The 14,308-nt window shown below is 38.4% G+C and overlaps 1 protein-coding gene across 1 annotated transcript in view; it reads right to left on the reverse strand.

Annotated features, from left to right (window-relative positions):
• Positions 1 to 4,755: 4,755 nt before the first annotated feature.
• LOC124856444 (vitamin D3 receptor B) overlaps positions 4,756 to 14,308 on the reverse strand; it is a 36,554-nt gene continuing 27,001 nt past the window's right edge. The window contains exons 8-10 of the mRNA XM_047346848.1: positions 12,367 to 12,518; positions 10,696 to 10,812; positions 4,756 to 10,529 (exon numbers count right to left, since the gene is read on the reverse strand). Of these exons, the coding sequence (XP_047202804.1) occupies positions 10,276 to 10,529; positions 10,696 to 10,812; positions 12,367 to 12,518 (523 nt within the window). The 3' untranslated portion in view covers positions 4,756 to 10,275. The remainder of the gene's footprint in view (positions 10,530 to 10,695; positions 10,813 to 12,366; positions 12,519 to 14,308) is intronic.

Consider the following 14,308-nt stretch of genomic DNA (forward strand, 5'->3'; position numbering starts at 1 on the left):
TGCAGAAGCAAAACTTTATGACATAACCTGATTAAATATTCAGCATGTTTCCACGCAGCCAGTGTTTTTTTTTTTATATTTTGGGCAAAATAGGCGATTGCCTAGGGCAGCATTAGAAAGTGGAGCACACAAAGCACATAATATAGGTGACTTCCTGCTTTGTGATTGGTTGTGGGGTGGCTGGAGGTGGAGCTCGCCCAGGGCACCATCTATGCAAGAACCGCCACTGCCCACAGCTGATTGTTATGTGAGGGTTAAGAAGTTTGGTTGAAGTGAGGTGCAGATTACTGAAACTGCATTAAGAAATGTGATTACATTTTCTGCATATTCTGGTCAATGGTCCAATTTACACTCATCTGGCATAACATTATGACCATTGACAGGATAAGTGAGTACCTCATTATGTCTCTGGTAGGATCACGGTTACTGGATGAGATGTATTACGCAGCAAATTAGCTTTTTTTCTTCTTCTTTAAAGCTGATGTTATAAGAAATCCAAAAAAAGGATTTGAGCAAGTTCGACAATGGACAGATTGCTATACAAGTGGTTCAGAGCATCTCTAAGACTGCAACTTTTGTGGGTTTTTGCCACTCCGCAGTGGTCAGTATCTTTCAAAAATGGTCCAAGGAAAGAACAGTGGTGAACCAAGAATTATTGATGAATGCATGGAGGGAAGGCTGGCCCGTGTAATCTGATTCAATTGATGAGTTGGCATAGCTCAGACTGGTAAAGAAGTTAGTGGTGGTCCTAACTGGTTTCAGACTAAACAGTGCATCGCATTTTCTACATATGAGGCTACATAGCTACAGACCAGTCATTACAGAAATCTGTATCTGACAGCTGTGGTGTCTTTCAGCTAGATATTTTTCCACAAATTTAACCATGGCTTCTTCTTTTGTAGTATTTTCTTTTAAAATATCATTTTTATTTCCCACCTAATGTATGTGTTTAAATATAAAGGTTGTGCATTGAGAACAAAGCGAAACCGGTTTAGAACTTCTTGTTTGTGTACACTTGGCATATAAAGCTAATTTGCTCTGTCACAAAATAAAAATGGTTACTGTATGAGAAGTTTAACGTGACGTGACCTATGAATTTTTTAGATGTAAATCCAATATGTGATGTGCTAAGCAAGCAATACCGACCCAAAGAGATCACACATACACATAACATACACATTTTTAAGGATCTGCTGCTAGCATCTTGGTGCCAGATACCACAGCTCACCTGCAGCCGTGTAGTGGACTCCATCAATGGTTCAGGCCTGTTTTGGCAGAAAAAGGGGTAACCAACAGGATGTTAGGGGACGTAGTCATAATCTTACGCCTGATCATTGCCCATCAGCAGTGCATTTGGGCAGTGTGAAATGGCACTAGACTGAAAGTATGTAACTCAATATTATATTGTACATGCAGGACAACAAATTAGACAAAAAATGCAGCAAACCACAAAACTAATTGAATCTGCTGGTAGTTTAGATCAGTACGTCTAGTTCCTAAATCTAAATATTTAACTGAGACCCAGTATTCTGAATCAGCGTAACACATTTTAAATATCTTTAATCCTGGATACCCATGCAACTCCCACAGCGTAATAGATGCTCCACCTTGCTTTACTTTTTAATGGGCTGTACTTTTGTTTTATTTACCTTAAGCAGATTTAGAATATCATTTATCAGTCTGCTGCTAGGCTTAGTTTGATGCATGGCTGAAACTAGCACTGTATTGCTTCAAGGAGGGCCTAAAGGACTTGCAGTGCTTCAGAAGGTATTTTGACACAATCCACACTAACAGCCACAGGCTTCCCTTATGTTTCCTTATAGCAGTATGCCTTTGAAGTATCTTAGCATATTTATGAGACAGCTTATTAATGTGTTGAAACTGATCTGTCAGGATTATTGGCATCCTGCTGAAATAGAAACAACAGCAAGCCAGGTTTTTTTTTTAAATCCCATAAAATGATTAAGATGAACTAGAATCATGGGGAATACTGTAAATTTCTTATGTGTTGGTTTTGACTGAGGGGACAAAATCGTTTTAATTCAGTATTTTTTAAGCAGTTGAAATGTTTAATTGTTTGGATTTTGCAATATTAGCAATTTAGGGAACAAATTATTTTAGACAGGAGGAAATTAAAACGATTTCCATAGTAGTGACCTACATGTAAAGAGGGTGAGTGCTAATGGACTTATTTTGCTTGATTTAAACCTTGCTCAAAAGCCAGCTGGTACATGTAAAGAAAATGAACTGGAGGTAGCTTTGGTTGTTACTCTACTGTACAGTGATAGCCAGAGAGCCCTGATCTCATGGATGTTGTTGCAACCAGGGTCCCCCTTTCCTTCATGTAACCTCGTGCACAGATGCAACGGCTCAGCAGACTGCACAAGCCCAATCTTATCAGCAGCCAAAATAAGTGCCTCCGCTTCATACCAGAGCTGAAAATTAACTGTCGCCCAATGACTGGATCGCTCTGATAACCTTTTATTTGTTCCTCCAACGCATCCCCACTCTTGCAATCTCCCTCCATGCATGTCCAGCCATGGAGATACGATCTGAGGCGAACTCAAATCTCTTCAGACATATTGCTGGTGTGTCGGATGTACCTTGATATAAGCCTGCACTGGGTGTTAATCTGCACTGGTGTGCTTCGGTAATCACACCACGATTTTTGTTCTGCGGCTGCCCAGTACGGCCTAACTGATTTTTAACTGTTTCTAGCTGATGCTAGTGATAAATCAGAGAGGTCATTAGGCCAATGAGGGCATGTTAAGACATGTAATGAAAGACAGTGCCCTCTAGTGGCTGATTGGCAAATGCAAATGCCAAAAAAAAAAAAAAAAAACATGGGGAGAAAGTTTAAGGTAAAAAAGCCTCAGGGACATTGAACCTTGCACAGTGAAAACTGAGAATCTAACTGGGTGGTGATTTTGTGTCATGTCTAAAATATTTAATTAATTAGAACTGAAGGTTTTGCCAGTTCTTTATTAGACAATGGTCAAACCCAGTCAAATTAGATGAAGAGCATCTAAGAACATCAATTTTCAAGTTTTGGCATAATTGGACTTATGTCTGGACTTTGACTAGGACCCTTGAATATGCTTATATCTGAACCATTCCATTGTAGCTCCAACTGCATGTTTATGTCCTTGTCTTGCTGGAAGGTGAATCTCCACCCCAGTGTCAAGTCTTTCGCAGCCTCTAACAAGTTTTTGAGTATTGCAATGCATTTAACTTCATCCATCTTCCCATGAACTCTGACCAGCTTCCCTGCCACTGCTGAAGGAAAGCCTCCCCACAGCATGATTATCCCACCAACTAAACACAATAGGCTTTCATCACAGACAGCGTTTTGTACGTAGGCCAATAAGTTAAGTTTTGGTGTCATCTGATCTGAGCAAAGGGGTCATTGGACTGTCCTTGACTTCTGGACAGGATCCGTTTTAGAGTTGCTGAAACAGGAAAAGGGCTCAGGCACCTCACATTTTCTGTTTAAGCATACCCTTCTGACTGTATTTGGTGACTGACGCTGCAGCAATCCCTCTTCCTGAATGTTTGTGGCAATCCTTCATACTGAGCATGCATGTTGTGACAGTGGAAAGGAAAACTCCCTTTTAACAGAATAAATCCTCCAGCAGAACCTGGCTCAGTGTGAGCAGCTGTGGGCCACAACCGACTGGGGGTTTGAGAAGTCGGAGCAGACACTCAAAAACAACACAGAATATAAAGCTTTATTTATCCAGATAAAACCTCATTGAGATTTAAAATCTTGTTTCCAAGAGGTACCTGGCAAGACTAGTCACAAAAGCATTCAGGTAAGCTGGAAGTAGTCCCTGTATCCATTTATACACAAACAGGAGCATGCGCGTCTGAAAACAGATGGATGACCAGCACCTTCATATAGATGAAAATGGTGGACATAATATGCATAACCAGAAGCACTGGTCCTGGAGTGCTTTCTGTGTTAAACATAAAAGTAAATAATTAGTGGCAGCAGCTCCTTTAGCAGCTTTGTCATGAGAGAAACTTAGCAAAACAGATCTTTAAAATGAAAAACAGAGCATGTTGCAGCATAAGCCCTTCCAGGTATGTTGTCTAGAAGAGACAGGGAAAACAAAGAAAGACGAGGTCAAGTGTATCATCTATATCAGGGGTTTCTAAAGTCGGTCCTCGAGGGCCTGTGTCCTGCATGTCTTAAATATTTCCCTGCTTTAACACCCCCAATTCAGGTGATTGCTGTTCAGCAAAACCTTGTTCAGCCATCAATGGAAATCAGGTGTGCTGAAGCAGGAAAACATCTAAAACATGCAGGAGACCAGCACCTCGAGGACTGATTTTGGACACCCCTGATTTTTAAAAGGAGAACAGCAATAGCTTAGCTAATGGCCCCCTCCAAGAAGGTGTCACAGCTTAACAGAAACACAGGACAAGGTGTCACTTCAATCAAAACAAAACAAACTGTGAACATAAAGTTAACTCAAAATAATGCAAAATTGGAGTATAGCAGGAGTAAGTAGCACAGTTAAGATTAATCAAAAGGAAAGTTCGAAGCCTAATCTTTGAAGCAGACAAGGTGTCTGTCACTTTTCAGTAAACAAGAAAAAAACGTATCCTTTTCCTTACACTTCATAAGTAGTAACTACTTTGTGTTGGTATATCCCATAAAATCTAAAAAAACAAAAATACTTTCAAGTTAGTATTTTTATATGTTCATATTTAGAGCTTGTGACATTAAAAAAAACATACAAAGATGCTAGCTGCTATTTACAATTGTTTATTTTTGATTTGCAAAACAGACAAAATAACATTACATTAACATCAATTTATAATAGAAAAAGAAATAAAGAAATAAAGATATTCTGAAATTACATTGCAATTTAGGAGACTTAATTGTCTTGATGAATGGAGCCATAACATGCTGACCAACACAGGCAGTTATGGCTAGTAGTTTTATCAGTCTACATGTCAAAAAACACAAAAATAAGTGCTTTCATAGGTTCATCTATGATTTAGACAGAAATCAGGGTAAGAGTTCATGCCAAAATTTAAATTATTTCTTAAAAATGTGATTAAACTTGAGAGAAAACTAAATAAGTTAATCATGTAGTTGGACAACCTTCCTGATAAAATTTCGTAGAGGAATATGTGAAGCCAGCCCTGTTAACTCCCTCCCCCCTGTGCAGTGAAAGGACATGTTATGCCACAGAGGTCAGGGCCGATGTGACCACAGCAACACTGTTCATCTCTTCACTAATCAATAAAATAAACACCCCAGTTTCATTCAGTGTTATTATGATGTAATTATGTGAATGGATTTTTTTTTTTTCCCCCCAGGAAGCACCAGTAAGTTGCACATGTTCAAACGTGAATCATCTAAAGAGGTATGCCCCCTCCGCTGCGAAATTATACTTTGGACGATGTAATGTATAGTATCAGTTGCACGCAACATTTTGGCGCCTGTTTAAAAAAAAAAGCAGCATTGCATGGATATTGAGGATTTCAACTCTTCTTATTCCCATTGGTGGAAAATTATAAAGAGACTTTGCAACAGGATTGGTAAAGAGGATGGAGGAGAGGACTAAAAAAAAAACAGACATGTATTACAGAGCTCAAGCCAGAGTAAACTCTCAATCTGTTGCAAAGTCCATCAGGTTGTTTTTTTAAAGGTGCATAAACTCTGGAGATTTCTCTTTAGCTTGCCTTTTAAAAACTACGAGAACACTCTGCAAGTATCAGCATAATGGCAGCAAGATTAATGACATCCTATCGGCTACTATTGTTATAGAAACAGTTCAAAGAAACAACAATGCAGATAAAAATGCTGCAATCCAAGCAAATACAGCCTCATTCTAGCCAGAGTACAGATGGTCCGAGTACAGGCACTGGTAAAAAAAAAAAAAAAAAAACACTCCTGGTATCTTCTGCGTTAAAAAGGGAAAAAAGGCATTGCTAATTCAGAGGAAATAGAAACTCCAAAATGGCAAAAACTATGAATGACTTCATTAGCTGGACTCTCCCAAATGTTTGAGATATCTCTGAGGTAATCATTGATGTATGACTCATTAGACAGCAATAAATATCCACTTGAATACAAATATAAAAAAAAAAGTAAAAACAGAGGCAAATTCTTAAATTCTTAATGCTAAAGCAACATATGAGCTAAACAGAGGTAGGTTTTTCTTTTAGGTAGATTATAATATACATCCACTGTGGACGCTCCTTTTTGTAAGAACTACATTTATGTTGATTCCATTAAAATGCCTGTTCTGAAGGGATAAAAACACTTTAAATCCTTGGTGTGGAAGATGGCCGACAGTTCAGTGTGTTTATATACGTTTGCCCATGGTTTGTTTTTCCAGACAGGATTTGTAATGACAACTAGAAAAAAAACAACAAAAAACCCATCTTAAGCACAAGAGAAAAACCGTAAAGCTTGCTGGTGATAGTGTACCTTGATGTAGGTATGTTACAGGCATTGTTACTGTGTTATGTTGCTGTTCTTAAAAAGTAAATCTATAAAGTCTGAGCAGCCTAATCAAGATAAAAAAACAAAAAAAAACAAACAGGAAACTCTGACGATGCCCAATATTCAGACTTACTGTCTTTGTGTGACTTTTGGGGTAAATTAAATAAGAGAAAGAAACAAAGTAGGAGAAAATAATATCTAATCCAATCTTTAATGGCCCAAACAGGGATCCCCCCCCCCCTCCCCGATGCCATGTGGTTCTGAGTACAAAAGTGGCTATAATACATCTTTGTGAGCCTTCCTGTTCAGTTATCAAATCCACAAGTGCAACTCCTGTTACCCTGTTCTGGTGTGGAGGGACCTCTCCCTGTGGCACTTACACATTCATCGATCCTCCCACGCTACCAGACATACACAAATCAACACTGCATCTCAAAACAAAATAAGAAACAGAACCAAATCAAACCTACATCAACATACAAAACATATGTGTTTAGAAAAAAAAACCCAATGAACACGGAGACCTTCAAATCTTCAAAAGCCAGTGTTCAGTAACCAAGCACATCATACCACCCCTAATCAGACTGACACACTACACACACACAAGTGGTACTGCCTAAACATAATCGAGCTTCAACTCACAGCAGGTTCGTTTGTAGGGCACGGCAAATTAAACACAAGATAAAAGTGAAACCATTTTTTGTCAGTAAGGGAATGTCAAAGGGTGATTTTAACTTTTTGTGCTATGAAAGTTGCTTCAAAGTGGAGCCCTGACTGTCAGCCTGCCGACCGTCACAGTGACCGACGAGTTAAAACAAATTCAGAGTGACGTAGAACAGTCTTTATAAATGTGTTGGGTTAAAAACTGGGCTGAATTGATCCAAGCAACAGCTTTTTAGGTGCCGTTTCATGGAGGCGGCCCAAAATAAACTGTGTGCTCTCCATTTTCCTTACATAGTTACATTTAACTAACAAGACAAAGGAAACTACAGTGCTTTAAAAAAAAGTCTTCATACCCCTTATGTTTTTTTGTTTTTTTTTTAAATGTTGTCACATTACAATTTCAAATTTCAATGCATTCAACATAACATATTGTGCAATTGAAGTGAAGTGGAAAGAAAGTAGACAGCCAAAAATAAAAAAAAGTGCTCTTGAGACATGAGGCCAAAATGTAACTTTTTGATATGCATACAAACACTATGTGTGGTGGACAACTTACACCCTGAACACACCATCTTAATAAAAATGGTGGTGGCAGCATCATGCTGAGGTAATGCTTTTTTTCACCATACACATGCAAGGAGCACTGGATTTTGTTGCAGGGCATCAAAGTAAATGGGGCTCAATACAGACATTTCTTTCCAAAAACCATGCATGTATATACTTTCACTTCACAAATATGTATTACTTTGTGTTGGTCTGTCCCGTAAAATCCCAATCAAATAAGTTGAAGTTTGTGTTTGTAATGTGACAAAATCTGAACGAGTTCAAGGAGTGTGGGCACTTTTCCAAGGCCCTGTATGTTGGACATGGGGTGGTACTTTAACTGGTCTACTCTGACCATGAAATAATTGACAAAAAAAGACATTTTTCCTTTTTTTAACAAAGTTGTCTGTGGTCAAATCAACTGCACTTGTCAGGAGGTGGGAAAAATACTTATTTGGAGAATTACTTCAACACAAAGGACTTGACATCTTTCATGGTCACACCTAAGTCTCTCAACACTAGCCCCAATTCTTAAATGCTTAAAGTTTCCTGCCAGTTTGGTTTATATGCAGTTAGATACTGTCTGACGAAGCATTAGCCAAAGATGACTGACAGTAGAGAGGAGACAGGTTCCTATAAATATACTAGCTTATGTTCCTGAAGTCATATTTAAATATCATTTTAGCTAAAGACATAATTCCCAAGCCTCTACATTCATCAGTCTGATGTACTTTAATATAGCAGGTGTAACTAACTTGGCAATTTATATGGCTTATATGTGAAAGCAGCTTATACTCTTAGTGAAAATGAACATTAGAAAGTGACATCTAAACAAATGATAATCAGTCCAACCCACAAATGATCCATGTTTTAGTAATTTCTTGATCTTTCCTACTAAAGAATATACCCAAAGTAAGAACACAGAACAGAGTGCTTCAAAACAAAGTGTTAATAAATCAGAGACAAACTGCGTTTGCATATTGTTTTCTGGGGCGAAAAAAGGAAAAAGGTTTTCAGGATTCTTGTAGCCATATGTACAGCGGCAGACATTATATATATATATATATATATATATATATACACACACACACACATACACCTGGTATTTACAGGATGCAGCCACTAGAGGGCTGCGCAGCATACAACATCAAACAGGAGGGCCTGGTAGTTGTGGAGGTGCTACCAGGCTCTCAGACATTCTAGAAAATCCACTTCCCAGTCAGAAACGAAAGGGGTGTGATATTTGTGGAGGTCCAAAGTAGCTTCCCAAGCTCTCCACTCTCTGAGCTCACCGTATACTGGATAGGAACAATTCATGGAATTGATTTTTATAGGTGAAACAACACAAAACGAACAATACCTAATATTTAAAAAAAACTATTGCAATTATATCCATATTTATGCCAAGTCCAAGTATAGTATGCAGCTTTATATAAACAAGAAGACAAGCCCCCTTGCTTTGGCCTCCGCTTACTGTTCCAGTTAGGTTTGGCATGTTAGCCCTTTAAACATCTGTGATAATATACTGGATGCAGAGGGTGGCTTAACAGTGCTTAGAATATATAAGATAGCAATATTTATAAACATAGAAACAAACAATCAAACCAAAGATTGATCAAAGATACTTAGAGGAGGTACAAGCCATTAGGAGGTCTTGGTTTGAAAAATAATTAGCAGTGTAAAAGCAGCTAATACATTTAGTGGCTAATTCTCACCTCAAACCCAGCCACCTTATTAAAGCCATAGGAGCTTATGGCTTATTAAAGTCATAAGCTCCTATAAAAACCTCACTAAATTATAGACTATGCTCTGGATTCTCCAGTATAAATCTGTAAAATGATATTTTCCTTCATTATATTCTACTTGCAGAGTGACTACATGAGGAAAGCAAACCATGGAGCAGCACTTTTTACAGGTAATGGAAGCTGTTTCTAGATTATTCGACTATACCTTTGGTGAAAGGTTGAAATGCATGTGTGTAAATTGTACACCGTCATATTCAAAACTTGCCTTGGAGAGAAGCAGAAAAAAAAATAAAAATTCCCATATGATCAAAGACTCAAACGTTGTGTGCAGACACTGCTCTTGCACTGGTGAACTAAAAATGTTGCGTATCCAAACTGTTCTGTGTAAAAGTGACTCTTTCACAGAGGTGATGTAGTTATAAAACAACCCGGTAAAACGAAGAGGTAGCTGAACTGAATGACTAAATGTATAACTGAGGACGCTTGTTGTGAAAAGTGTGTGCACGTAACACATGCACACACAAATGTCCAGGCATTGTAAAGCAGCTGTTTGAATTAAATAAGTAGAAAAACATGTATATAGATATATAGGCAAATGTCCTATGGATAGCTTAGTTTGTACTACTTGACATTCCCTTGTTTACTGTTATTAAACATCTGCTTGCTCTCCACACAAGCTTGGCCTTTGCACCAAGACGCACTTCTTCAGACATTACAGACATGAAGACACACTAACACATACACACTACACTTTCTCTGCTCCACTTGCTCCATTTTCCACATCAGCTTTAAGTCCATCCAACACATTCTCAGCTCTCTTCCTCCATTTTTACCCCAACGCTAAATTTTCAGCGGTGGACTCTAGGAGACTTCGCTGCCGAACACTTCCAGCACCAACGGGGTAAGCTGCATGCTGTGCTCCGGCTGGAAGGACAGTGAGCGGTACTGTTTGGAGTGCTCTTCGTTGAGGCTGCGCAGGTCGGCCAGCTTCTGGATCATCTTGGCATACAGCAGCTGTCCACCTGGGTGGTGGAGCCGGATGTAGGCCTGCAGGGTCTCCGACAGCTTGTCTTGGAGGGCTTCGATTCTTGAGTGGTCCTGCACACCTGGACGGTCTGCAGCAGATGAATGAAAAGGCTCTGTTTTGTTGCACAGCTGATTGAACAATACAAAATAAACAATAATAATGATGATAGAAAACTAATAATATTTGTTGTAAAATAGAAGTTCTGTTCAGGGCACACATAATGCACTTTATTCCTTCATCCACATAGACAGTACCTGGAGAAAGCAAGCAGATGGCCATCAGAAGTACATGTTCCTCTTCATGTAGGTTCAGCTTCTTCAGACCCACCTGGAACTTCACCAGAGGCTCCAACAGCTCGAGGCTGTGACCCGCTACGAAAGACCAGCATACCATTAGATTCTCGTTGAGTGTACGAACACAAACTGATGGCACTCTCCTTCAGGATTTCCTGCTAGAGTCCAGAACTAATGGATCCATCACTTACAGCAAGTTGTCCAGGTTAGTTTCATGTTAGCTGTAAGCCAGATGTAACGAGAAAACACCTTCCAAAAAGTATCTCTTTTGTCTCGTCGGTCCGCAGAAAATTTTCATCAAGATGGGTTTCATATGGCAAATGTGAGACAGGACTTGTGTTCTTTTTGGTAAGCAGTGATAGTGAAGCACTGATAGATGTCAGTGAATTTGTTTCTCATCTGTTCCTAAAGTTCTTCAAATCAGAACATGATAAGTTGCTTTTTGAGATATTTTAGACTACTTCTCAGACATGTTCAATTCAAGTGATTTTTTTTTTATTCTACCAGTCTGACACTGATCAGGCCTTGGTGTTGAAATTAAACAAAAACAGTAAAGAATTACAGTTTATTCATGATCTTACACTGAAGTATTGATAGCCTTTTTCCTTATTTAAAAACTCGCTTACTCAGGTTATCTTTGATATTACAATTTGATTATCTAAAACAGAAAAGGAAAAACAGAATACATCTGTAAGAGGGCAAATACTTTTTCACATGACTGTAGGTTTAACATGTTCTTATTCCGCATGGGCTGGTTACTGGCATCAATAAATATCAGGATTTTAAAAAGAGATGCCAGAAAAAAACGCAAAAGGACAAGTCATCCCTGCCTGTATGGAGCAACACTGCCTCTCTACAATTCCTGCCCACTGCTGATCAGCTGGCTGGAAAAAAGCTACACCATTCTCTCATTTACAAAAACACAAATTTGTCTACTTAGTAATACATCTGTGCACTAAAAACATGAAAAGCCATGAGTTGTACAGTAAAGGACTGTCAACCATCACTCTTATTAAGGTAAGCCCCTAAAGCACACAACAGCCGTGTAAGGTCCAAAAGGTTTATTTTTCTCAAATATTAACAGCGCTAAAGGTGAAATGTTTCTGTAAATTGGCAATAGTGAATGTTTAACAAAAGCATAAAGAGTTCACAATGTACACGCTATTGATTACTGAGAAAACACGTCTGTTGTCTCATGCTTCTGACAAACACTCAGTGACCGAAAGTACTTTGTGACAGATAGAAGGACAACAATGCTTCTCCTGCTGGTTCACACACTTGTTTTGCATGGGGAGGAGGTAAGAAGTCACAGTACTTGTATGATCACAGAAAGAGATCTTTTTGAAAGGTAAATAAAAGCCATGCCTATAGGGGTTTCTAAAGATAAGTAAGACTTGTTATGCAGAAACAACTGAATTCACATTTTCGTCCCAAAAGAATAAACACAGACCATTTCTGGTTACTTTCTATAGTTCAAAACCAGTGATACCGATACCTCCAACGGTAGGCTGTTTTATATTTTCTTTAACTCCTAGCTGCTAAGATGCGTTCAGTTTTTAAATAACCCTGAACAGCAGCTTGTCTTCAGCGCAGTCAAACTAACAAATCAAACATAGCAGGTTTTAGACTGACCTTTGGTGACATCACTGATCTGGTATTTAAAGTCAGGCCCACCGCAGCTCCAGGACATGTCTTCCAGATTGAAGCTCTGATTCGACCGCAGCATGATCACCTCGATAGCACTGGACTTGAGCAGAGCAATCTGGTCCTCTGCAGTTAACTCCCTAGAATAAAAGAAATCAATTATATTTCAAATAGAATTCGCTAATAAGACAGTTTTATGAACTGTAAGATTTACTACTAATTATATCAAACTAGAACAGGTTGGTGTAGAAGTAATATTATGGCTATTTTGTAGTTTAATCTCTAAATGCAGTTGAAGTTCAATATACTCAGGTTTCTCAAATCATGTGCAACTGTTTGATTTGTTTGCAAGCTGATAGACGGGTTACTATGTCTAGCACATGGCCCAGTTAAAACGCTGGTAACAGGTTTCTTAAACATTCTTTCAAATGTAACTAATGAACTGACAAGAGTTATGAGCTGAAGCCTGGAGAGGTCAAGGGCAGGTCCCAGGGTGTTTTTAAAGGGATTAGTAAGTAGATTCAAAGAGGGCAAACATTCCTAAGGCGATCTTTCATGTCTATCGTCTATTACGAAATACAGGCTCGGACTTGTTTTTGCCTCAACTTTGAATTGACCCTATGACACACATTGCATTTGTCCCTGTCAAGACACTAACAAACACTCCAGTAGGAACAGTTTTCATAAAGTTAACAGAAACAGCTACTGGAATATGAGCTTTGCAGTGACTAAATAAATAAATAAAAAGTAGCAATGCACCGATCAGGCTTTTATTGGCTTGCATGCTAATTTTCTGTTGTCTTGGAGGTCTGATCAGCAGATTCTAACTTTGGCTGAGGGACAACATCACACACAAACGACCTGTCTTTAAACAACATGCATCAAAAAGTAATAATAAAAGAAAAAAAAATCTGTTTCCAGGTAAGAGATTGTAGTTTTTAATACCACAGAAAATGAAGGGTTTACGAAATTTGCTCATTTATACATCAAAGCACCTGTGCTTAATCTTTATCTGATTTTTATTCAACATAAATTGTGCATCAAAGAACATGTTTGTTGATGCATTTATACACTGAAAGGGTGAAAGTTTTCAGTTTTTATGTATTTATTGAATTGGGGAGAAAAGAGATCAGATTTTTTACAGTACTCGATCTGAGGATTGGTGCATTACAAATAAAAAACATGCTAATGTCTTTTGATTGCATATCTTCTGTTAATCTTTATTCTTCTTCTTTGGACCTTTGAATCGTAATGTGCCACAAACAGACTTAATGTTACTCAAATACATTCTTACCAGGTCCACAAGCTGCGTGTGTGTGAGTGTGTGACTGTAGGAGGAGTCTATAGGTTTGCAGAGAACCTACAATTCCCCCTTACAACATGACTATAGGAAATGTCTAAGTTTGGCACATTATGAAGGAATGATTTATGAGAGATATTCTACAATACACCATTAATCTGGGTTGATCAGTTAAGTATGGTCTTTAGACTGCAGTTAAATACCACACTGTGGTATAAAATCAATTCCTTTGGCAGGAGGGAAAAGGTATGTGGGCAAAGTCTTCAAAAGTGTGTCAAATGTCACTTCCTAATAAACAAGAATACGTGAGCTTTATAAATAAATTGACAGGGGGAGCAGTTCTATATGTTTATTAAAGGCAAGGCGTTTGTTTTTCTAAATCTATCAGGACAAAACAAGCAAAAACAACAAACAAAACAGAAATCAAGAAGAATAGATTATAGTCAGCACAATTCCTCCTCCTACTTTATCTCTTCTCTTACTGTTCTATCAGCCACAGGTTAAGGTCAAAGTGCACAGCTGGGAGTCAAAAACAAAACTGTCAACAATTATTCTGTTGTATAATATGGTTACTGCTTGTTTATGAGTATTTTCTTAGTATACCTATTACGTGACCTTTTAAACGTATGC

Source organism: Girardinichthys multiradiatus, chromosome 20, assembly GCF_021462225.1.
Source record: "Girardinichthys multiradiatus isolate DD_20200921_A chromosome 20, DD_fGirMul_XY1, whole genome shotgun sequence".
NCBI classification, from domain to species: domain Eukaryota; kingdom Metazoa; phylum Chordata; class Actinopteri; order Cyprinodontiformes; family Goodeidae; genus Girardinichthys; species Girardinichthys multiradiatus.